The 26,436-nt window shown below is 37.5% G+C and overlaps 3 protein-coding genes across 3 annotated transcripts; 1 reads left to right on the forward strand and 2 right to left on the reverse strand.

Moving 5' to 3' along the window:
• Positions 1-7,689: 7,689 nt before the first annotated feature.
• On the reverse strand, positions 7,690-10,092 carry LOC110860794 (sushi, nidogen and EGF-like domain-containing protein 1). Its single transcript, XM_022109905.2, has 5 exons — positions 9,918-10,092; positions 9,744-9,857; positions 9,448-9,659; positions 8,633-9,025; positions 7,690-8,171 (listed from the first exon to the last, which is right to left on the reverse strand). Exons 1-5 carry the CDS (start codon positions 9,998-10,000, stop codon positions 7,798-7,800), a joined length of 1,176 nt encoding a protein of 391 aa, XP_021965597.1. The 5' UTR covers positions 10,001-10,092; the 3' UTR covers positions 7,690-7,797.
• A 1,363-nt stretch (positions 10,093-11,455) lies between these two features.
• LOC110860803 lies at positions 11,456-13,438 on the reverse strand. The gene is made up of 3 exons (XM_022109914.2): positions 12,670-13,438; positions 11,954-12,276; positions 11,456-11,757 (listed from the first exon to the last, which is right to left on the reverse strand). Exons 1-3 carry the CDS (start codon positions 13,377-13,379, stop codon positions 11,621-11,623), a joined length of 1,170 nt encoding a protein of 389 aa, XP_021965606.1. The 5' UTR covers positions 13,380-13,438; the 3' UTR covers positions 11,456-11,620.
• Positions 13,439-19,082: 5,644 nt separating this feature from the next.
• Positions 19,083-21,821, forward strand: LOC110860787. The gene is made up of 5 exons (XM_022109896.2): positions 19,083-19,240; positions 19,619-20,722; positions 20,789-20,819; positions 20,889-21,032; positions 21,522-21,821. The coding sequence occupies exons 2-5, from the start codon at positions 20,720-20,722 to the stop codon at positions 21,665-21,667; spliced, it is 324 nt and encodes a 107-aa protein (XP_021965588.1). The 5' UTR covers positions 19,083-19,240; positions 19,619-20,719; the 3' UTR covers positions 21,668-21,821.
• The last annotated feature ends 4,615 nt before the right edge of the window (positions 21,822-26,436 follow it).

Here is a 26,436-nt window from a genome sequence, read left to right on the forward strand (position 1 = left end):
CTATATAGAGTTAACCTCTCCGCTTTCCGATTTTATCTCCCGCTTCTCCTCAGGTCATCCGTTTTCACATTTGGTTCAAAATTGACTATTAATTTCCCAAACAAGTTCTCACTCGATTTATTATCTCCGGATTTTAAATAACTTATTAACAATTTTTAACATTTTAAATGGATTCAATTAACTTCGCAAATGGAAATTATTACAGAATTTCTGAACTTCAGAATAGTCGACTCGATTTTTTTAAATTTCTTTCACAATGCATGTTTTTATTTGGAAATAAAACCAAATATACCAAGTTTCCTGTGTGATAAGGGCTAACATTACAGAAATTCATACGAGTTTTGTCATTCAAATCTATAAAAAAAACACAACGCGATGCAAACAAAATCGAATCCACAATTCTGAACCAGTTATTTTCAATTCCCACTGATAAGAAGCTAATTGAGTCCCTTTGAAATATTAAAATGTGTTAAAATATTATTTAAAAAGCACAGACGAAAAATCGGATGAGAACTTGGTTCTGAAAATAGTAAACTAAATTTTGAACGAAAGGCGAAAACCGATCACCTGGTGTAGAGAAGCACAGGAGAAAAGCGGAGAGGTGAACTCCGTATAGTTTCGCTTGGTGAAAATGCGCGTTTTTGCCAATTTAAAACCTTCGCCATTTTGCGAATTCTGCAGAAGTGCTCAAGTGTCACACAAAATATTGTTTGTGTTTAGTTCCTTTATATTTTAGTGCTGGTTTGAAGAAGATCCGTGAGAAACATGTCTCACATGTGCATGGTTAGTAGTTAAGTGATCAAAAATCGTTACAAAAAAGGGGCGTAATTGGGCAGTATTTCCGAAAATTATTAAGCCAGGCTTAGGAGTTATTTAGCCTCTCCAGAATGTTTCCTCCACCTGCTTTGATCGGCGCCTTTTTAATGCTATTATTTTATAATTCATTGGGGTTAGTTAAATGCAAACTTGTAAAATCCAAACAAAAAAACAATTACACTCCGCGACAAAAGGTTAAAGGCACCCTGCGTCATGATCACATCCCTTGACCCCATGAACCACGGTCGACGAATTATATTTCCTTTAGTAGCTAACTAATGTAACCAATTAAATAATACAGAAAATCTACCAATTAAATTCCCATAAGGGGAAAATGAGACAAATGTCAAAAATCGGAAAATTCATGCGCGTCAAAAGGTTAAAGGCACTTCGTAAAAAGCACCCAAGTTACTTTTTGAAAAATAATTTAGTAATGGTACGTTCCACCATGATTAGAGATGACTTCAAACATCCATTTGGAAAAGATTTAAACCGCTTACTTATCTCAGATTGGGCTATTTTTCGTAATACCTTGACAATAGCTTACTTTAGGTCATTTACGGTCTTAAACTGCTTACTATATTGAGGTTAACTTTCCTCGGAGATTCTCTATGATGCATAGGTCACATGACTTTACAGGGTAATCCAAAATCCCTATCTTTGTCGCAGAAAACAAATCTTTCCTTGGCTTGGCTATGTCGATGCTAGCGTTTTCTTGTTAAAAAGTTCACCCAAGACTACCAAGCTTTTTTTTCGACGGGCATTTCGACTACTGCAGGAGACACTAGACATCGACGAACCGCTAAACGTGTTTTAGAAAGTTCCCCATACCTAGCACACAAGATAATCGGCGATTTCCGTAGTTGTAGCAACGTCGCACATTTGTAAGACCGAAATTCTCGACCAAACACATGTCTTGGCACAAAAATTGGGTAAAAGGTATTATCAGTGATACAAAGAAGTTCAATTGACATGGTCTGCATGCGCTACGCAGCTACTGGCATGATTTTCGCAAACAGGAAACCATACTCTAAAAACGTCAAATGCGATGATGCAGGGTGATGGTGTAGGTGGCCATTGGATCCAAGAAAAAAATTACACGGTTTTTTTACATCACAGCACTGAATCTGTTCACTTATAATAAATGTTGGGAAACGTAAATTTTGATCAGGAAATCAGTTGGGTGACCCAGTGTGGATTTTTGAACAAGAAAACGCTAGCATCCACATAGCCAAGCCAAGGAAAGATTTGTTTTCTGCGACAAAGATAGGGATTTTGGATTACCCTGTAAAGTCACCTGATCTATGCATCATAGAGAATCTCCGGGGAACGTTAACCTCAATATAGTAAGCAGTTTAAGACCGTAAATGACCTAAAGTAAGCTATTGTCAAGGTATTACGAAAACTAGCCCAATCTAAGATAAGTAAGCGGTTTAAATCTTTTCCAAATGGATGTTTGAAGTCATCTCTAATCATGGTAGAACGTACCATTACTAAATTATTTTTCAAAAAGTAACTTGGGTGCTTTTTACGAAGTGCCTTTAACCTTTTGACGCGCATGAATTTTCCGATTTTTGACATTTGTCTCATTTTCCCCTTATGGGAATTTAATTGGTAGATTTTCTGTATTATTTAATTGGTTACATTAGTTAGCTACTAAAGGAAATATAATTCGTCGACCATGGTTCAAGGGGTCAAGGGATGTGATCATGACGCAGGGTGCCTTTAACCTTTTGTCGCGGAGTGTATTCAACTTTCCAATTATCTTGTCGTGTCGGTCTTTAACCATATGTCTACTGCTCAACATATTTTGGTAGTCAATACAAGTTTCGAGTTGTCGAGGCGTAATTTCCTCCGATTTTCGGATTGATGCGCGTACTGTTAACCACTTCAATGTTTAACAGTAAGCATTGATAACCAGGGTATCCATGAAGGGGTTTTCGTGGGTTTTGGGGTAGCAAATTAGAGCAATACCCACGGGTAGTCAGGCTAGTCTTTCATTCGGTAGTGTATTTTTTTCTGATTTTGTCTTGGTCGAGGTGTACTTTGATTCGGTAGTAAATTTTTATCTGATTTTGTCTTGGTCGAGGTGTACTTTCATTCGGTAGTACATTTTTATCTGATTTTGTCTTGGTCGAGGTGTACTTTCATTCGGTCGTTTATTTTATCCTGTTTTTGTGTTCGACGTGTAATTTCTGCTGAATTTATCTTAAGCGTCTATCAAGCCGTGTGCATTTATATCGTTATATCGAAAGAAGTGTACTACATTTAACGACCTTCTACTAATTTTATAATCTTTGAAATGTATGTACTACTCAAATTTAGTGGTGTGTATGTATCTTCCAAAATTTGTGTATACTAGTAAACAAGTGCTAGATTAGGTCAAAGTCATAGTCAAAGTGTACTTCCAACTGGTCTTGTATAATTTATCCTACGATTTTAAACTTCTCTGAAGGTAATTTCGCCCGGCCTACGGCCGGTCGAAATGTACTACCTTGGGTCTAGGTGTACTACTAACCTAGTTCGTAGGTAGGTAAAATTTTCCAGGGTTGAGCAGGCCATGGTCTCAATTTTAAGCCGCAAGTCATAATCCAGATGATTAAGGTCTGCTATTACCAATGGAATTTTTGTGACCAAATTAAATCGATGAAATGAGCTTATAGTCAATTTTGGACAATTTTTGCACCATATGGCTGAGCCGTGACCTTTTAAGAAATTCAGTTTCTATTTTTCAATAGGCCGGACTTCAAACGTTTTACACTAAGTTTGGCAACTTTGGTAATGTAATTCTGGGCTTGCGCTGTAACCCTTCCTAGAGAAAAACAGGGTTTCGCTTTCTCCAGCAGATTAATTCAAATCCAAACCATCAAAAACTTAGGGGGATGAGATCTTCGACGTTTTCTATTTGCCAGGGGTATGTATGATTTTTGCTTAGTGCAAATTCTTTAATTTTCCTTGTTAAATTTACGCAAGGCTTGAGATAAGTTTCCACAGGAAAGTGTGCGTAATCCAGGCGATCAGTTTACCATCAGATTTTGTAAGTGTGTGTGCTCCAGAAGAGGAAATTTGGATATTTAGTATTTTTATATTATACCCAGGTGTATTATGCATCCGTGTGGAAAATTTTAATTAAAAATTCTTACCCGTTATTTTTCTGCATAAAAAACGTTTATCAAAGAATTTCGTACCCGACTAGGTACATTTTGTGCTGTCATTTCTTAACGAAAAGAGATAATCAAATTCTGTTTTCAGTTTTAGAAAGCTTATCAAATTTGCAAATTTGTATGCTTTTTTACAGATCCAAAATTAGTTTTTAAGTGGTTGAAAAAATGGGGTGAAGCTTGACACTTTCAATCAGTGACCAGTCCATAATATGGTAAGACATAATGAATTTTATTCACGAACAACCCATGAAAACCAACTAAAATCTAAAGAACCCAACCCAACCCTAACCTTGGGTGGAATACCCTGCTTCATTCGAATATCCATATGAACTAATAAATCATTCTACATAAATTTGTCTAAACTCTCGCTAGGGTTGTCGCGGGTAACGAGTCGGGTATCTGTTGCCCGACGATTCTGCGAGTACCCGTTGACCTAGCGAAAATTCCTGGAATGGGTACCTCTGCGGGTACGAGTAGTTAGATCGCGGTTGGCGGGTCGAGTAACGTGTAACAGTTTTTGCTACCCGCGGCAACCCCGGTTTTCGCTACTTGCGGATAAACTTGTACCAGCATAATCTTACGGGTATGCGGGCACCAGCTTCCCGACCGGTTAACCGTGGCAACCCTACCCCATATCCACATAATCAGGTACACATAACGATAGATCTCTCTCCCCTACTTTTGTTTTCGTCTACACGTGTATCTAATTACTCCAATAAAACTGTGCATATATAATATTCCCAGTCTACAAAAGTTCGGCAGCTCATTTCTTATTTAACTTATACCCAGAGTAATACGTAGTAAAGGTAAGAAATCGGATATAAGAAATCCTGCCATACAAAAAACCAGAATCTTCCTTATCGTCCTAGATGGTCGTCTGTCAATTCTATAAACTCTTTGTAACTCAGTATTAAAACAAGACCAAGCGGTATTAGAATCTGTCGAACAATGTACACATTTAAGTGTGCATACATACTTGTTTATTTGTGAACAGCGTTGTCTAAGGGCAGATTGGCCAAATCTATAAAACTATGAGTATGCCTAATTTCATATTTCATGTGTACATATTTCTATTTCATTGCTCTAACATGTTTTAAGTATTTGCATCACTTTTATTCATGTAAGTCAGGGTGATGGGAAAGCAGAATACATAAATTACTATAAATTTTACTGTATAATTACTACCGAGGCAATTTTCAAGATTTATAACCCACTTTCTTGCACACTTTCTTACCAAGAAATATGTCCATCACGAGGAAAACTATTGTCTACGCGTTCTCCCAGTACGTAAAAATGCTAAACCTGCTCCCTTCCAAATCTCCGATGACGTGGGACATGGCTAAATCTCAGTTACAATGGGATTCGTATAAAACGAGCAAAAATAGGAGATCTATCCTACTCTGGCATCTCAACTACGTGATCACCGTCCACATCGTGTACTCTTCAGCAATCGTGTATTTCATTCTGGAACAATTGTACGGGTGGGGACCCAAGAGAGAATTGCTGAACATGATCTTTCCCTCGTTGCTAGCAGTGTTACATTGCTACGGGTGCAGTATGCATGTCATGACTGTATTTTATGGACAAGATGCGGTAAACGGGTGGAATAAGATCTTGCGAATTGAGGCGGAATTGGTGACGGGTAAGTTGCAGTTATACACACTCTTAGAAACCTAGTATTAAAATTATAGACGAAATTCAAGATGCAAGAAATTCACGAAACAAGCGCCAGCTTGTGGGGCACCTGTTGTACTACACTAAGGCACTGGCCGCTAGATACCGCTGATTTCTTGTAAATCTTTCATTAAAACAAACTTACCCTTCTAACCTGCCCAGGCTGGTTATTAAATTTGTGCTGTACTCTTTCAGCGCCGCTTTGAACTTTTCCAAAAATTGATAATTCTCAGAAACTACGGCACTGTTAGTCTCAAATTCGCTCAAATAATACTGTCAAGGAACTTTGAGACTGGCAGTGCCGTAGTTTATCACTTTCAGTAAAAGTTAAAAATTCCCTGGAACAAGAGTGGAAAACAATTTCTTGCAGTAGTTTCCTGCATGTAGTTGTTTTCACACTGGAACATATTTCCACCTAAATATTTGTTATCATAATAAAATTATCTATGTATATAATTTGCATAATCGCAGATAATATCCGAGCTGGAAAAGCAAGCAATTCAAGGCTTTATTTCAACCAAGAGCTAGTCATGATGCTCACGATCATCGCCCTTTACGTGCTACCCCTTCGTCGTGGTAACCACTGACATGGCGCTGAGCCTCGACTGCGTGTACGTCCTGGTGCACGCCATTGGCGCCAAGTTTGACTTACTCCACAGCCAAGTCTTTCTTCTGCACTTGATCCGATTCTGCATCCTCACCATCAACGCGATCGAAATCTGTTTAACCTTCATGTTTGTCATTCTAACCTTCATTTCAGTCCTTCTGTTAATGCGGAATATTTTCACAAATTGGCTGAACCGGGTGAAATTAAATGCCGGTAATGAAGAACTTATTGAAACCATAAATTTCACCCATATCCAGTTGCAACTAGCCGTGAAAAGTTTTGCACGCTATCAAGAACTTGGCACACTGGCGTTAATGACGGTTGGTTTGTTGGTTTTTATTTTTGCGAATTTTGCAACGGTCCGATTTTTCGGGGTGGTTCCGTTCGTGGTTTTTCTTTTTTTCCCTCGGTGTCCTTCTTGGTCGCGTTGATTGTCAATCTGACCTTGCCACCTGCCCATAAGCAGTACGAGGCCTCCATGGAACTGTCGAGAAGGTCGGTTGGGGCGTTGTCCCCCAGGGGGAGGGGGAAATACTTGAGAAGGAAAATTCGCGCCGTCCGACCGCACAGATTGTGTGTCGGGGTCAATGGGAATAATATATTTTGTTTGAATAGGGAGACAAAAGTGGAGTATTTTCAGAATGCGATATACTACACGATCACGTTGTTGCTTAGTGTGCCACATTAGTGTGTCGTGTGTGGGGAGAATTATATGGAAAAGTTTCTACAATTAAGAGGATTACGCTGAACACACTCTTGCCCTTGTGAAAAGTAGATGCACCTTGAATTCTAAATTATGTAACCAATACTAAATCCAGAGTAAACGTTAACTTGATTAAGAGAAAAGTTTCCTCGTGGTTTGGTATAGTTTGCTTAATTTAGAATTGAGAGTGTATTTACTTTCCGTACGGATAACATTGTTTTTAAGAGTGTATAGTTTTTACCAGAGTTGAGTCGGATATCTGTTTTTTGTATAATCATTACCCATTCCAATTTTATCATTTATTTTATTATCCAAAAACGGATGGGTCGGATCGGATATTTTTGAAAACCAAAATCAGACCAGTTTCTGACAAACACGTTGATCTGACCTAACTCTGATGTGTAAACGTTTGATGAGTAAATTACCGTGTGTAAATTTCCGGGTACAAATCTGATGTGTCAGGTGGAAGTTAAATAAATATTGTGATAGCACTACTTGTTTTTAATTGTATCTATCTATGTATGTAAATATGCTTGTGCAAACTTTGGTGTAACTAATTTTTTTCATACAAACTCTTTCCTCGGGAATAATTAGAAAGCTTAAAAAATTACGCATGTACACATATACATATGAATAAGTACCTACTTAAATATTTAAAATTGGTATGGATGTGTATAATCATAATTAATCAAGTCTGCTTGCACCTAAATACATAGATATGTAAATCAAGATTTCCGAATTGAATTTTTTGTTTATTCAAATCTTCAAGAATTTAGTTGCCAAATCTGTAAATTATTTAACTGAACAAGATTTTCATAGAGCGGAATTGTATTTCAATTTTTAATGCAGATAGGTTCGCAAGCGTATTTGTCTTTCCAGACGCAAACTTGCTTGAATGGGTCAAAAACGAGCCGTTCGGGTTCCCTATAAAAGGGGCAGACGCGTTTAATCGGGGTCCCATTAGAGCACTGGTAGTACGAGGTGCAGTCGTAGGGGTCAGCCAGGTAGTCGCCGTTGCGAAGACATTGGATGTCACAAGGTGTAATTGGACCGGAAGTGACGCGGAAAACCCAGGCGCCAGGAAGGTTAATGTTCGTCGTGGAGGCGATGTTAATAGCGTCATGGGAGCAAGAGGTGGGTAGTTGGAAGCGCGTTTTGCCATCGGCGGCGTCAAATCCTGCCACGGGGGGATGTTTCCCGCCAGTTCCTGAAAATTAAGGGGGAGCAGGTTAATTAACTAAAATTCTATGAAATGTTTAGAATTTTTTAATCTACATTTTTTGATACAAATCTTAAACTCGCAAATTTTGAATTTTTAGGAAATATGTATGTACAAAAACTTGCTTGTCTTTGCCTGTACTTAATGTAGGTTTTCACTCGATTTGTAAATTGTTCAAATAAGATTCAGTATTTTTTAAATCGCTGAACTTCAAATTGTAATTCTTAAACGATTATTTTTCTACTTATGTGAGAGCTCATAAATGTGAAATTTTTTCGAAAATATTAAAACTTGGGATCTCTTGTCACTATCTTGGAGATATTAAAACGGCTTTTCATCGTTTTTTTGTTAAAGTTAGTAACGACGTATTTTTGCAAATCACTAAATTTTAAATTTTCTCTTTGATTTTTTCAAATTTTGAAATGTTCAAAATTTTATTATTTTCTCACCTGTGCAGGCATCTCCTCCATCGCCGTACGTGTAAGTTGGTCCTGCAGTCCACTGTATCTTGTTATAAAGGAAAATAATATACGATTCCGTGGTCCCCCTGGCCAACACGGTTTGGAACGTGTTCCGCAATGCCAGCCCTGGACAAGAATCGGTCTGTGGTTTTGCGTAGACGAACGGCAAGTCAAACATGGTCATGACGAAGGCCCACTTGAGTCCCGTCTTCTGACCGGGAAATCCTTTTTGCAGGATGGCGTCAACTTTTGCGAGGGTGGCGGAATCGATGGATTGGCGGTACGTGATATTCCCACCGTTTTGCGTGTTTGCATCGGCCCAAAAAGGCGTAACAATGGGGACTGGGGATTGGTGACAATTCGGGATAAATTGACTGACTCCTGTGGCAATAAATGTGAAATGGAAAATTAGAGGTAGCAGAATTGGCAAGTTTAACGGAATGGAATTTGTGTACAATTATTGTAATTGGGAGAGTGTCCAACTTAAATTTTGAAATTGGATGAAAATCAGAATAATCTATGGAATTGATTAAAAATGTGTCAAATTTGAATTTTGAAGTTGGATAAAAATCAGAATTAACTGAAATTTGATGATAAGTGTCAAATTTGAATTTTGAAGTTTAATAAAAATCTGAAAACTTATTCCGTAAATGAAACGAAAATAATGTTCAATGATGGCATGAGCTAAATTAACTTCTAAATACGAGTTGCATTTTAGACAAAAAAAAGTTAAAACAAGAAATTTAATTGGGATTAATTTTCCACAAAACAACAATTTTCTTCATATGCAAATACTTACATACCTTCCTCAAAAGAGATGCCTCCATTCGTATTAATGAAGAGGGATGAGTACGTCGTATTGCCGAAGATGAAGGGGTCGCCCTTCGTCAGGGTGACGGGGGCAACCGCGTCATCCGCCTTGGCCAGCGTTGCGTCACCATTTTCAGAGCAAAACGGGATCAGGGCGTCGAGCGGAAGTCCAGTCGAACCTTGACGAACAGGGGTCGCCCCGAGACTTCAAAAATTATTACGCACAAAATTAGTTTGAAAATTAATTAGATTTTATGAAAATTTTCAAATTATTATTTTTTTTTCTAACTGGGAATAATAATCATCATATTCAGTATATTTATATTGATCGCTAAACGGTAACTTCCTGTCCAATCCGGGTGGATGGTGGTGAATGTAACCCTCTTCGCTGGAGAAATATTGTCTGGTAAAAAAATAGAATTTTATAAATTTCCATTTTACTAAAATTTCTGAAAGTTATTACCCTAACTGTGGGGTCGGTTCGAGTTCATGGAGACCGAGGCGAAGAAAGACGTGGAACACGCTTGTCACAAAATCGGACCACATTTTTTGGGAAATGTGAAAAAGACGAGGCTAAAATTGGAGAAGATATGAAAAAAACTTGTGAATAAGTATGAATGAAACTTTGCACTCCTTTTATAACCAGGCATGTGCACATAATTAACAAGAATTTCTTTCCTCGAGGAGTCAATATCTTGCAAAATTTGCAAAATTTACGGAAAATTTTGTCAACAGGTTTGATTGATAAATGTGACTTCTTCATTTCCAGCGGATGCAGCAAATTTGCAGCCATCGAACTTTCTCAGCAGTGGAAGAAAGGATTTATTTATATCCGACTTCATTCATGGATTTTATTTGGACCACGCTACGTGCTCGGTCGACTCAATCTGGATAAATACATATGTACCACGTAAAATGATCTTGATGATGCTGCATTTAATTGTATGGCAAGTTTTGCAATAATTAAGGAAAGACAGTACATTAGAAATGTGGTAAATTTTTACCCCAACAACGTATTTAGCAAATGTTCCTCCTGATCAATTAGATGACATAGTAATCATAGAATAGCTTGAACAAAACCAAAGTTAATGCAATCACATTCTTTATGCAGGTACCCCTAGTAGTCAATGCATCACAGTTAGTTGCATGGGTTCAGCTTCTTCGTATTTACATAAATATTGAGTGACTTGATTTCTGCCATTTTGCAAGTTTATGTATGTATGTATCTTGACGAGACAACGTAGAGATTTACATACATACATATGTACATAAGACGCGAAAGTAGCTTGCTTATTGATATGTATGTATGTACATACGTAAAAATTTACCCAATTCATGCGTGATATATGTACATACGTACGTCTTTACAAACATAAACTGTGATGTATGTACATATGTATACTTGTAATAGTCGGGACAAAATTGAAGTGCGTCGTTTACAGTAGAAGGGTACATAGTAATTTATAAGCATATGTACATATCTACCTACATACATCTACATACATACGTACATATGCATACAATATATAAATCGTAACGGCACGTTTATGTAGTATTCAAATACATTACATAAATATGTACTGTATGTATATACATACATACATACATACATATATTAATGTACAATCGTTTAAAAAAATTGTTAATTATTTGGTTATTTTTTCGACAGCTGATAAATAGTTTACCTTATCGACTAAAGCGTATCTAAAAAAAATAATTCGCCAAGGGAACATCCTTGTCTAGGATTTAGCGTGTCAAGTCACGCACGTATTTCCTAATACATACGTATGTACATACATACATATTTACATACATACATAAATGGTCTTGAATGATATGCACATATTCAATTAATTGATAAGCGAACCACTTGTCCATATGTGTTTATATAATTGCAATATGAACGCATTGTTGACGCAAAGTGCAAAATATAATGCAATACGGGAGAACCTTGCCGTACCAGGAAAATGATTACAACTAATTGATTCCAGACAAGATATACGTATGTACAAGTAATTAGAAAGAGTGAAATTAACACCTTAATTTATTTCTGACAATGTCATAAGTGAATGAATACACTTACTTGATTACAAAGCAGAAATGCAATCAATAAGGTTAAATAGATGTTCTTCTAACATGCCTAATTCAATTGATGGTGTCATATTATTAAACACATGGAGTTCCGAACTTGCAGGTTTTCGTAATCGGATCAAATTGTCGATCTGGCTCACAGTTAAACACAATCTGTTCATGATTTCGGCATGCAACATACATTCCACAATTGGTCGGATGGGGGTATAATCCTGTAAAAAACAACAATCTGTCTTAACATGCATAATTATGTACGTCCATTCTTTGGTAAATACACTTCTAGAAGTCTGGTATTTATAATCCTGCAGATATTTATTTCTCGGTATTAAAGTTGCTACCGCATGGTATTATACATACTATGCCAATATTTATAACTAGGTAATTATGGCTAATTTTAAGCATGCGTACCATCCATCCGTCCCTCACAACCAAAGTCGTCCGTACTTCTGGAAGTTGGAGTAAGTGGGTCGAGGTCAATGTAGAAAATCTCGTCATGAATTTTAAACTCGTCCGTCGTATAGTTGAACGATGATCCTCCAAAAAAATAAATCCTGTTCAAATCCGGAACATACACGGTCGCCGGCGAAACCCGGAAGTAACTTGCCCCCTCCACGGGAAAGTTGGCCACAGGGATGAACTCATTATTAAAGGAGACCGGATCAAATTGAATTAGTCCATCGATCGGGGTCGTCATATTTGAGGGAGCATATCCCCCGATAAGGTAAACATGCCTGCAAAATGCAAACAGTGTTTGAAATTAAAGATCCGATCAGACCAGATTATCCGGAGAGTTACTATACCATGAAGTCGGCCAGATATGAGTCGGTTAGCCGAATTTCGGTTCTGATGGGTATGTACCTATCAGAATCCGAATTATTCGGCTCGGTTTGAATATTTTTCAACTAAAAAATTTGGACTCAGTTCGGATGCATATTTTTATCACCCGAAATATTCGGATTCGGTTCGGATGGATTAGAAAACGTATCCAACCGACTAAATTCTGCAACTGATCAAATCCGATTCCCAGATCGGATCCACGTCATATTAAATGGTCGGATAAAAAAAATCCGATCCGATCCGGCGGATTGGATATCATCCTGATCGGATCAACAAATCTTTAATACCTGCCATCATACACGGACGATGGGAACAACGTGATGCTCGGCAGGTTGGCCGGCCCGACGGCCATCATCCTTAAAATGTCGAGGTCCAACTCCAACACGGCCGTATTTTCGACCTGTCCCTCTGAAAAGATGTACGCCTTATTCCCCACTCGAACCCCTGTCCCCTGGTTAACAATAACAGGTAGGACGTCCACTTGTGACGTTGTGTTAAATTGGAGTAGGTCAAAGGTCAGGATGTCGATGAATTGGCCATCCCCGCCGAAAATGTGGACCGTGTCGGAGGTCTCGTTGTACTTTATGGCGACACAGTCTTGCACATCCAATGGCAATGTGGCTACAAGTGTGCACTCATTTGTGGTTGGGTCGAATTTATAAACTTGGTTAGAAGTGCCGATATTACCACCCCCGAGGTAATAAATATTTCCCGCCGTATCGGACTGGACGGTACCTCGGGATCCTCGACCCGGCATGGCGGTCACGTATTCGACTGTATCCGAGGAAATTGAAAACGACCAAATTCCCGAAGACATTTCGAAATCGCCGCCAAGCAGGTAGATTTTGTCGCCTGTGGAGTAAAAGGTGCGGACTGAGGATTCTGGAAAGGGAAGGGTGACGCTGGAGTATTCTACTGTTAGAAGCTGGCCCGACGTTAAATGAAGTGCGAATACGACGAGGAGTGAAAACTTCGAAAACGTGGTGGTGAAATGCATGTCTGGACAAATTGTGGAAAAACTTTGGAGAAGGATTGTGTGGGATATGTTTATACGAACTGACCAGGGTCAACTAATGGGTTGCTTTATAAAGAAGGAAGTTATCTGAATTGGACATCAACAGATTGTATGATAAGAGACAATTGTATTATGCAGTGAGGCAGGTTAATATGTAAGTTAAGCATATTTAAATAGTTGAATAATATATGTACTGAACATGGATGTGTGATAAAACGTCTGATTATGCTAACGTAGATATATACATAGGTATATTGCATACACATTGGACATGTCTATGTATCCGTAGAGATGCATAATGTTCCAGTTTTGCATACTAAAATATTTCCATTGTTATGGGAAAAGATTTGGTCTGGTCGGAATTCAAAATTTCCAATAATTCTATCCATAAATGTTTTATGCTGATGAAAGCTATGTATTTACATATGCTTGTGGGCTTATGTATTTTCGCAGTTAAAAATTCTACTTGACTTTTTATTATACCTCATATTAATTTTATGGCAGAATTGTCTGATAAAAAAATCGGATGCAAATTTAAGCAAGACGCAACACCATGTCATACATATTTAATTAGTTGTGAAGTCGCAGTCTCTTAAAATTAACTTGACAACTTAATTTCCAAATGGTCTGGTCCTTGATCCGACAACTAAATATTCCATCTCTCGAAACACTAATTAGGTCACGGTGCGTTCTTACGTCAGCCTGGCACCTCAAAAAATACAATATTTACTAAATTAAATTCCCAATTTACAGTCCGACCTTTTAGTCTAACCTTGCCAATTAGCAAATGTCACCAAACCTTCATTTCTCACAAAATACGCAAGTAGTACAACCCGAAATAGTCTTTATTCAAACAACATCTTAAATACAATGTCTGTTAACCACGTGATTTCCGCTTTCACCGAGAAACCCGATATTTTTCAATTGTACTCGAAATGTCCCGTCCAGTGGGACATGAATTCGCAAGGTTTCACGCACACGACTTGGAAAAAAGACAGAGGCGTCCTCCTCTGGCACGTTTACAGCTTCGTCACAATCGACACGAGCTATATGGCGGCAGTGATTTATTTTATTGCGAAACTTTTATGCAAATTTGGTCACCCACTCGACGATTTGACAAGCATTGTAATCGCTCTGCTTTCTGGACTGTTTAACTTTTATGGATTCGTGATGCACGTTATGATCACGAAACATGGCGTTGGGGGGGCTTCCGGATGGAATGGTTTCCGTAAAGTGGAGGAACGTATCATGGTTTGGAGTTGGGGGGCATTGTGATACCTTTGGTGAGGAGATTTCCTAATTAATGCGTTTTTATTTGGAGGACTATACTTGTAAAATTATTAGCATAAAATCTTACAAATTTTACAAATTCAAAATGAGGTAAAGAAAATGTTGTAAAGTGTTAAATTTTATAACGAATACGTATTCATATTTTTCCCTAATCCTCAAATTGGAGAAGCTTTAGGAAAAATCTGCACATGTTAATTTAAAATTAGTATACTATACATTGCAAATTCACAAATCATAAACATATCAATAAATAAAAATACGGGAATCTTTTCAAATTAATTAATTTGGAACACCCGCAAAATACATAAAGCTTGACCTATAGATCATATTTACATATGTGTTAACTAATTAAAACCATGCAATTCATACTTCTAACGAATAATAAAATGATACATATCAGTGTATTTATCTATTAAAACCTATCAGTATAGCTTTGCTTAGCCCGAACCAGGTCCTAATTAATTCTAAGTTATTTTTCGACTCTTCACTGAATTTTAGCTGAATATATAAACTCATAGAAATCGGTATGGGTACCCCTTATTATACCCCTGGTTACTTTTTCTTCATCTTTGACTTCATATAATTTCATGAGAAGCCATTAAGTATCACCGTTCCGAATTTCAGCTTTTTACGACAAGTTATTAAAATCGGTATGGGTCACCTTAACGGGTCCCGGAATATGAAAATTTAGTAATATCACTTCATATTCTTCCATTAGGGGCCATTAGCAACCTCTATGCCAAATTTCAGCTTTCTACGACAATTTTGAAATTTTGGTGCATAATACCCCATCCACTCGGATGACCCCCACCGGTCCAAAACTTCTCTGATCGAACCCATCTTCGAACTCGGTCGTTGCATTGTCCAGATACATGTTTGAGATGTTTGTACCAAATTTGGTCCAAATCCGTCAACCCGTTCGAGAGTTATCGAAAGACACACGGACGGACATGACGATTACATAAGCCCTGGTTCGGGCTAAAAATTCTACTAATAATTTGATCAATTATTAAAGTACGATTTCCACCGGATTTCAAACGATATAACTGTTGTTATTAATTGTTGAGTGTATTTCACTAATTTTAATTATTCAATTCACTTTGCAGATACATCTTCTAAACGGAAATATACAGATTCCACCGCACAGGAGATCATTATTTCTTCCATACTTCGCCTATTCGACGTCTACCCGATAATCGTCACCGTGTCTGTAATGAGCTTGAGTTTAGACCCGCTATATTTCGTCGTCCTCGACATATCCAGTGTCATCTTAAAAGGCCTAAAACGGCGAAAGGCAAGCCACCTAGATATTTGCCTTCCTACATATATATACAGAAGCTTACAGATCTAAACATGTAGAACTAGGCTAAAATTAATCCTCACTTGGTTTTCAACTTTTCACCAATCATATTCCCAAATTAAAGGACATATATACACATAAAAAATACCCAGTTCCACTTTAGGACAAACAATTTTTATACTTACAAGGGAACCTCAACTACTGTCCCATCTCGATTTCCTTCGGAATAGCCTTAATCGACAGATAATTTAATGAAACTAAAACTTTGTCATAGAACATGCGGTGCAAAATCACGTTTTCGCGAAATATTTGGCGAGAGCTGCACCAAAACCTGCCATTTCCCAATGCTTTTAACATAGCCCCAGCCTTTTTCGAATGATGAAATGAACTTTATTGAATATTGAAAAATTATTTGTGTACCCGTCCACGTAATTTCAGCCCGATCAGGAATATGCACTTTAGTGATGCAGACATTTGCAAATTTTTTTCAAATTGCGAAAATCAGAAAAATTTCGCAAATTTTAATTCTTCGTTGCTTTAAATTCAACAAAATTTTATCTAATGTAAAATGCAATTTTCATGTTGCAAAAATTTGCAAAAATTGAAATTCGCAATTTTTTAGTTTTTCATTATCGTTTCATTATGCAAACTAAAAAATTATCATTACATACATATGTATGTACGAATAAAGGAAAACCTAATTTGTTTAACAAGTAAAAAATCACGCCACACATTGCAATTTTTTGCAAAAATAAATCGCAAATAATTTCGAAAAATACGTAAAGAAGACTAGAATTGGTTACTTTAAGTAATTTTCATGAAAAGTTTAGAACTTCAGTTTTTGCAAAATTTTTGCAAATTTTTGCAAATTTTTAGCGATGAGAAAATTGTATTTTGCATTAGCTAAAATTTTGTTGAATTTAAAGCAACGAAGAATTAAAATTTGCGAAATTTTTCTGATTTTCGCAATTTGAAAAAAATTTGCAAATGTCTGCATCACTAAAGTGCATATTCGTGATCGGGCTGAAATTACGTGGACGGGTACACAAATAATTTTTCAATATTCAATAAAGTTCATTTCATCATTCGAAAAAGGCTGGGGCTATGTTAAAAGCATTGGGAAATGGCAGGTTTTGGTGCAGCTCTCGCCAAATATTTCGCGAAAACGTGATTTTGCACCGCATGTTCTATGACAAAGTTTTAGTTTCATTAAATTATCTGTCGATTAAGGCTATTCCGAAGGAAATCGAGATGGGACAGTAGTTGAGGTTCCCTTGCTAGAACCGGTCCACCACCATTTTTTCTCCGTAAATAGATACCCAAATAACTCGAGTTTAAAAATCCTGAAAATTGCAGGACACATAATTCCAGATGCATACATTCCATGCTGCAAGTTTAACCTCACGCCCCCCCCCCCCTCAGTCCTAAGGTACAAGGTCCAAGATGTTCATACCAAGTGGAATGGACTGCGTCATAAAGGCTGATTTTAAAAATGCGACAGGTTTGTTCAAAATAATTCTCAGTAATAATCGCTTACAACAATCAGTCAAATACATCTATGTATTACTTTTAAGACGTATAAAACTATGATGTTCACTGATGCAAGGTTTAAAAAGTCTGCACAGCATGACCAGCGTGAAGTGGATGAAGTTGGAATCTACATAAACTCGTGTTCTTGAAGGTCTTTATTTCTTTAAAAGTTGTGTATATGTGCATGTCTACACTCTTAGAAATCTGGTATAGTCACGATTGTATATAGATACTGATTACTTGGTATAAAAGTTCCCATATACCGCTTGGTATTAAAATTATACCGGAAAAATTTTTCTACTGAAATGGTAAAACTTTAATACCGAGCGGTATATGGGAACTTTTATACCAAGTAATCAGTATCTATATACATTACGGTGTTACTTTTCAATACCACATCGGTAGAAAAATAGATGAATACCACCTGGTATTATTTTAATACTGGATTTCTAAGAGTGTACATATGTAAGAGTACAAATTCATCTCGTAAATATTTGATTTTATTCTGTTACCGCCAAGGTCGCTTCAAATCTTGCTGTCAATGGAAGGAATATTTCGGAAATTTTCCTGCGAATTTTTCGGCGAAATCTAATGCATTCGAGTATGAAAATCTGGAAAAATATTTGTAATCCGTCGTCGGATGAAGTGGTGAATATAGGAACACGCGTTGATCAGCCGTGCCACGCAATCTGGGTGGCACGCCTGGTGAACGCGTGACCTTATGCATCTCTGGCAACGAGTTAATACCCGCCTGGCTTATCTCCGGAATGGAAAGTTTTAGGAACCGGGATTCTCAGCCCATTTTTACCTAGATGGACGACTAGGTAAGGATGTACGAATAATTTTATTATAATCCTTAACATGAAACATTCACAGACTTCATTCTACATACAGAGCAGTGCGTAAGGCATTTGATGATTTAATCGATAATGAGTTTAAAGCATCTCATTTTTCCCATTTTAAATAGGTATGATCTGGGTAACGCCATGTGGTAAAAAGTAGATCACATCTTTTATGCATGATTCCTATTTATCTACATATTTATTTATGCATCGGTATCGCATACTAGTATATCAGTATTAGATCGGTACATAAACAAGTATTTGCATAAATGCATTTCCCATTTTAAGTAAATACGTACACGTATTTATGTACATGACGTGGGTCACGTCACGTTATACAAATTCGACCACATACTTTATGCATTGTTCCCACTTACATAATTATTTTTCTTCGGTATGTACGTATATATATGTACATAAGAATTTGCATAAATGTACCCCGAATAAAAAATAAGTACAGTAAAAGAAAAAAACTTTTCTATACTCACAAGCCAATCCTACATATGTACTTATTTACTTATTCGCTGAAGTTGCATGCCAACCTTAATTTATTACAGTTTTAGCGTTAGTCATACTGTTTTCGTCACCTTAACGCCGCAGGTGTGAGATTCTTTCTACCTGGCGAAACGGGAATACCCACTCATTCAAATGTGTATTTAACTGGTTTTGCATACATGCATACATATGAGAAATTAATAAAGGTGGCAGATTTCCTTATACACTAAACAAATACTTGCTTCTGTCAGTGCTTAGCAGAATTGCGAAATATTTGCAACTGCGTGCATATTCTTAAATATTTTTAAGCTCTCGTAAATATTTAGTTCGAAATGTACCCATTTTCGGGACGCCTGGCAGTTTTTTTGCAAATTGTGGTCATCTCGGTAAGCAGACAAAAAATACCTAGACCCACTTACTCAAGTACAAATAATCGTTACACTGTTTGAAATCTGGTAAAGTCAGGCAGATATTGATTTATCGATATTAAAGTTATTACTGCTAGGTATTACAGATAACATTATACATGTCCGTAAAAATTTGCTATACCGACACGGGAAAACTTTAATGTCGATATGTTTAATACCACTCGGTATTACATACCAATACAACTTTGATAGAGTCATATATTAATACCGTTTGATATCATTTTAATACTGGATTTCTAAGAGTGTAAAAATTAATTTAGCAGTTGACCACTTCCATCTATTACTTAATAATTGTAAATTTATCCAAGTAAACAATTTACATAAATAAAATTTTAGATGGCAGCAACAATAACGCCGGACCCAATGGGATCAGCATCTTCTTTGCAAAATGTGACAAACCAACAAATTGACATTGAATCGTCCACAAATCCAACTTCCGGTTTGACAGATATTGCAGATGAAACCTCTCCACCAAATGAGTCTGACCCAGTTTCAACCACCAAAATTCCCCCAGTAGATTCGTCCCCTCTCCCGATTGAAATCACGCCACAAAACAGCACCACAGTTACAACCACCACCACGACCACATCGGTAAAACCAGCAGTAGACGATGCAAAAATTGACCGAATTAACACCGGCGTCTCCACAATCCTCAAAGGCGTCATGTCGCTCGACTTGGCCAAGATTTTGCGAGGAGCGTTCATCTTCCCGAAGAACGAAAAGGTCAAGAGTGTCGCGAATCACGTGATTGACACGATTTTCGGACCCGAACCAACCCCTGGGGGAAATAGTTCGGCTCAACATACCTGAATAATTATGTATATGTGTGTATGTGTTTACATACAGGTGCAAATTAAACATTTGCTTCAATACGATACTTTCCCTGTAGGAAATGGAGTATAAATACTCTCCATAACAAGGGAACATTATTTCATTCTCACTTTTTCTCACTCCATCACCACTTCGTTTCTCCATCAACGGGGAAGTCAACTTTGTCAAACATTTTTTCATAACCTTGCTCTTGTTGTAAATAATAATGCGACGTAATATGGATGGGTGCATAAACATAAATATCCATCCTGCCGCATAATATCCAGCACAATTATGGCGTTGCAACTTGTGCCAAAATTATTACGTGCTTTCCCCCATGCACAAGAAACTTCTTATACCATCTCTACACAAAAATGCATATCTGTCTTTCTGTCCGAATATATATTGTTATTTTTTTTAAATAAACAGAGTTTGACTTATGATCTCGAGCTATTTTAAACCCTTTACTGTTTTGCTCCGCACGAAAAAAAACCTTGTAAATATGTACCACTCTGGATAAATATGTATGTGGGACGAGAAAGTTGGACTCTTCAGTAAGATATCCTCCTTGTTGGAGAGAGTTTGAAACGATTTTCGTTAGTTTACAAGCAAAACTTAAAAAGTAAAATGGTGAGTACGTTCACAATTATATATTCATAAATCCGTTTCTGATTCAACATTTTTGTACAAACTAAGGAAGAAAAAATTCGTGCGGAATCGCATAAAGGTGAGAAACCGACAAGGCAGAATTATTTTATGAGATATTTATTTTTAAATATACGTACTTCCTACATAGTGATCGAGAAAGCCTTCAACCGAACGGAGCGGAGGGGCAGCATAGCTCCGGATGAGGGGAAAAAATTAATCACGGAAATGCAGCCGGGCTGGGAAATTAATGCGTCGGAATTGGAGCAAGAAATTTCTAATGCGGAAAGATCAGGTGATTATGTACACTCTAAATAATATGGGGTTGAGTATTTATTACCAAAATAACTGATATAACGCCACGTCTTAAAAATATTTTTTGACCAACTTTTCCACTAAAATTATTATATTGATGACACAACTCTATTGGAGGAAAGGTATTATCAACGTCGTGATAAATGTAGTAAAATTCGGTAAATAAGTTATTACCGTATTGAAGTCGTTATATTTAGGGTAATAGCCAATTACACACTCTAAAATAATAGTACTAAATTCGCTCCAGATTGATTAAAATTGTGATGGAAATAACAATTTGGCAAATTTTGCCAAATGTTGTGTAATTAATATACATACAACGTTGTTTATGTTTTACTCGTAAATTGTGTACAATTTTTTAGAGTGTACTACATTATTTGGAGTGAATGCTCAAAATATTATTAAATCGGTACGTCGCTCAATATTGGCAGTATTTAATAAACAGTTCCGAATCTTGCAAATTTTTCAGGAACTGGAAAAGTGGATTGGGCTGGATTCAATAAGGTCGCCATGCACTTTTTCATGAAACAATCCAAACAATTGCAAGATCAGTTCATCCACAAACACGAAGTTGGATCAAGCGACTTTGAGGCTCCGCCAAATAAGTTGGAGTAAACAAATATTTTAAGCTTTAAGACATAAAAAAATTTTCTTTATTACTACTACAAGGCAAAGAACTCAGCTCAACTTATTTAAAAGTATAGCCTAAATTGTTGTGAAGATTGAGAAAAATAAATAAATTGTATTTTGGTAAGAGCACAGAAATTTATTGGAATCAGAGTTGCTCGTAGTTTTTAATTGTAGAATGAACCGGAAGGAGATTAGAGATTGTATTCCACTCAAAATCCCTTTAAGTGTCTCAAATCACTATACATATTTTATTTTCTAAAAAGCCCCATTTAGGTGAGATCTCTGTGGGGGCATTGTCCAATTTAGAAAAGAAGCTGATTTTTTGCTTAGATATAGCTTATCGATAATAAATCTAATACATACCTATTCAGTACCCACTAAAGTTCTGCTATAAGAACAACTCACTGTAGAGAACAACTCACTGTAGAGAACAACTCACTGTAGTTATTTGAATTTTGAAAACAATTACATCACTGAAAAGCCAATGAAATTCTGTTTAAGAAACACTATTCACTTTGCAAAATGTGAATCTTATTAGGCGACACGAGCCTGGAGTCTTGGCATCCACCAGTCGATCGCATTACAGTACGCATACGTTCCAGGGGATATTGGCTGAACCGATCTACACCGTCAGCCAGCTCAGAATTTGTGGAAAATATTGATGTGTTTACGTTTCCTGTAAATATCCTTGTGCCATGCACGGACCTAGTGGGCTGATCTTGTGGCGTTGCAGGAAAAGATATTACTGATGTAATTAAATTTTTTTAATAACTTTCACAACGACGCGGTTCTCCCAAATATGAATTTCCCGTTCTCTACAAGAAATCCCATTGCGCTGAGCCCTAAGGGGAGTTAGCCTGGGTTAACTGGCACCCCAGGCAATTGTGGCAATAATAGTTTTACATGGTGCATAATTTATTGTAATAGTTTATAATGATTCGAAAAATTTGTTTCGGAGCGTATGTACATGATAGAGTAACAATAATGAAAACCGGAATCACTTCACACAAAGAAAAATTTGATTTTTATAAGATTCTCAGCGTTTATAGAGCTGATTTTTATGAGTTCAACGGCACCAATAATTTGGAATTACTCCGCCCCTCGCTGAGTGGGAGGAGCCCAAAATTGGAAAAATTCGCTCCGTCTTCGATTTTTAGCTTAAAGGCGGGTCAATATTTTTGAAAACGGTTTTCACCAAAAGTTTCCTAATTTTTTTCCCTACAACCGGTTTTGACCATTTTCTGAAATTTTATGATTTGGACCGTTAAGGTAAAATAGGTCAAACCTCACATTACCCCATAAATGGGGTATCATTAGAAAGATCTCGGCGGGAGGATTCGGAATATATATACTTTGTCTGGTACACTACGGGACAAAAAGGAATAGATTGGATGCATGAACTGATTGTTTCTTCGAAATCTCCGAAACTGCGTGGCCGAATCGATTAATTTTTTTTGCACATTATGCAGCATTTAATCCTCTAAAATTTCTGCATTTATCACAGATTTGAAACTAAGATGAATAACAAGAATTACATATTTCCGTCGTATGTATGAAACCGCTTGGACAAAATTGAGTAGATTTTTCAGTTTTTGATTTATTATTTAAAATAAAAAAATCAATTTCAAATATTTCGACATTTAATATCTAGTAGGGCCTCCTTTGGCTTCAAGCACGGCAGTGCATCGTCTGTTCATGGAGTCTACAAGATGTCCAGTGACTTCCGGAGATGTAGCATTCCACGCCTCGATTATCCGCTTTTGGAGTTCCGTTTTGTTGGGAATCGGCGTCTTTCGGATCTCCCTTTCAATGTGATCCCATAAGTGTTCAATTGGGTTGAGATCAGGACTCTGAGGGGGCCAATCCAATACAGTCATCTTGTTTTTTTTGAAGAACGCCCACGTCGATTTCGCAGTATGCTTAGGATCGTTATCTTGCTGGAAGATGTATCGTCGTCCTAAGGCAAGTTTTGCTGCCGAACTTTTGACATTCCCATTCAATATATCCTGGTAAATATGCTGGTTCATTGTAGTTTCAACAAACTCCATATTCCCCGGACCTGCAGAGCTGAAACAACCCCACACCATGACGCTGCCGCCCCCGTGCTTTACGGTTGGGTTTAAATTCTTCATTTTCAGGGCTTCATTTGTCTTCCTCCATACTCTAATCCTACCATCAGACCCAAAGACATTAAATTTGCTCTCGTCGGACCACAAAACTTTGTTCCAGAACGATTGATCCTTGTGGATGTGTTCCTTTGCGAAGTCCATCCGCTTCTTGATGTTCCTCTTGGAAATGAAGGGCTTCTTCTTTGCCCGAAAGTTTTTCAATCCATCTTCATTTAATATTCTCCGGATGGTTTTAGGACTTGCCTTCTTGCCAAGATCAATTTCAGCGGAATTTGCAATATCCACCGCGCTGGCTCTAGGATTCACCTTAACGGTTTTGAGAATTGAGCGCTTCTCTCGGGTGTTGAAAATTGATTTTCGTCCTCGTCCAGGTGTATTGCAAATTGTTTTGGTTTTTCTGTAGCGGTCAATGATCCTCCAAACAGTTTTATAATTGAGTTTGAAAAAATCTGATATTTCCTTGGGAGTTTTGGACCCATTTTCATCTCCCTCCCATGCTTGGATAATGAGCGCCCTTTGCTGGATTGTGGTCTCGGTCCTGACCTTCGACATCCTAATTAATTGATGAATATTATGTAAATGACTTATCCAGACATGAAAATGTCGATTTTGAAACAAAAACATCTTACCTGGTCAAGTCCTGCTGGAATGTTTTAAAAATCTACTCAATTCTGTCCGTCTGAAATTTTACTTTTTTTAATTATGCGCATAATCAAAGCGCAGGTTTTAGACCCTTCGTATTTAAGTTGGCTGTTTAAGTAGCCTATTAAATTGTGCATAACATGCAAAAAGAATTAATCGATTCGGTCACGCAGTTTCGGAGATTTCGAAGACACAATCAGTTCATGCATCCAATCTATTCATTTTTGTCCCGTAGTGTATATGACCACTCCCTGATGTCCCAGACACAGAAGAATATTTTTGAGTTCTTGCCTATCTATTGCTGTGTTAGCTCCCAATCTAACGCTGTATTAAGTTCTGGATGCACGAAATCGTGATATTCGTTTTGCGAATTTCAAAAAACGGTCAAAAACTGTTGTAGGGAACAAAATTAGGAAACTTTTGGTGAAAACCGTTCTCAAAAATATTGATCCGCCTTTCCGCTAAAAATCACAGACAGAGCGAATTTTTCCAACTCTGGGCTCCTCCCACTCAGCGAGGGGGCGGAGTAATTCCTAATTAGTGGTGCCGTTGAACTCATACAAATCAGCTCTATAAACATTGAGAATCTAATCCAAATCAAATTTTTCTTTGTGTGAAGTGATTCCGGTTTTCATTATTGTTACTCGATATGTATCTATCGTGCCTCTTTTACCTACATACTTATATATCACGGAGTGATTCTAATTGACTTTTCCTTTCTATTGTTGCAGAAAACTGGTTGAGTACGTTCTGGGAACTTTGTTGGAACAAGATCCCCCTTCCCCAGCAGATTCCAGCCGATCTTCAGTAGCCCTACGATCATTCACGGTATTTTGGCTTATGTTCACTCTCCTCATCTCGACTGCGTATCGCTCCAAACTCGTGACTTTTCTAGCTTTTCCAAATATTGAACAGCCACCAGAATCTTTCGAAGCGCTGGCGCATTCCGACTACAAAATCGGGCTGCAATACATTAAAGGTGCGGCGTACCAGGTTCTCAAACATTCCAAAAATCCCACTTATGCGAAAATCTTTAAGCGGATGAGTCTCGAGGAGAACGACGTCAATTGTTTTTTAGCCGCTGGTAATAATCATACCTTCATTTTTCACTTTATTTGGAATTCTCAGGGATGGGCAATCCCAAGATTACTTACATATGTAATCTGATTGTAATCGTAATCCCATAAGAAATTTTACATAATCTAGATACTAAATATACTTAAACTGTATTCCACACTACTCACAAAGGAGCGAGTTATCCGAGATTTCTGGATCTTGGAGAATGAAATTACGGATTAGATTACTGGATGACTGTCCTATTGAGTGGCAACTATTTGAGCTCAAAAATTAGTAATAATTTGCTCAAACTGTATTTTGCGAGGTTGGATGTTAAATAGTTTTGCGATGTTTTGGTCACACCGATGGGGCGATTATGTGTGCGAAGTTGCTTAAAAGAACCATTCTGTAATGCAAAAAATGATCTGCGATCTGATAAATTAATCTTCAACCGTAATCCGTCTAACCTCTTGGAATTGCTCATCCTTTATAATTTTGCAGAAAACAGTGAATTAACGTACATATTATTTGCAGTAAAGGCTCGATTCGCCTGCATTTCCTGGGACTCTATCGCCGAGTTTGTCAAACATCGCGATCTTAGCGATGCTCACGGTCAAAGCCCTGTCGTCAAGTCGCCCTCGTCCACGCTAAACATCAACGCGGGTTTGGTCATGGAAAAGCGGGCCGTTTTTAAGGAAGAAATTGACAACGTGCTGCGATGGGCGACGGACACCGGGGTCATCTTGAAAATTAGGAGGCTGGATTTTCAAGATATTCGAATCCAGAGGCACGCCTGGTTTCAGGGTGAGGATAAGAAAAGTAACAAGTCAACAAGAGGCCACGTAGGAACCGGTGCGCTCAACTTGTCTCAATTATCTGGATGTTTGTACATATTTCTTGGGTGCATTGTACTTGCTGGAATGTCAT

This window comes from Folsomia candida, unplaced genomic scaffold (assembly GCF_002217175.1).
Source record: "Folsomia candida strain VU population unplaced genomic scaffold, ASM221717v1 Fcan01_Sc034, whole genome shotgun sequence".
Classification (NCBI taxonomy): Eukaryota; Metazoa; Arthropoda; class Collembola; order Entomobryomorpha; family Isotomidae; genus Folsomia; species Folsomia candida.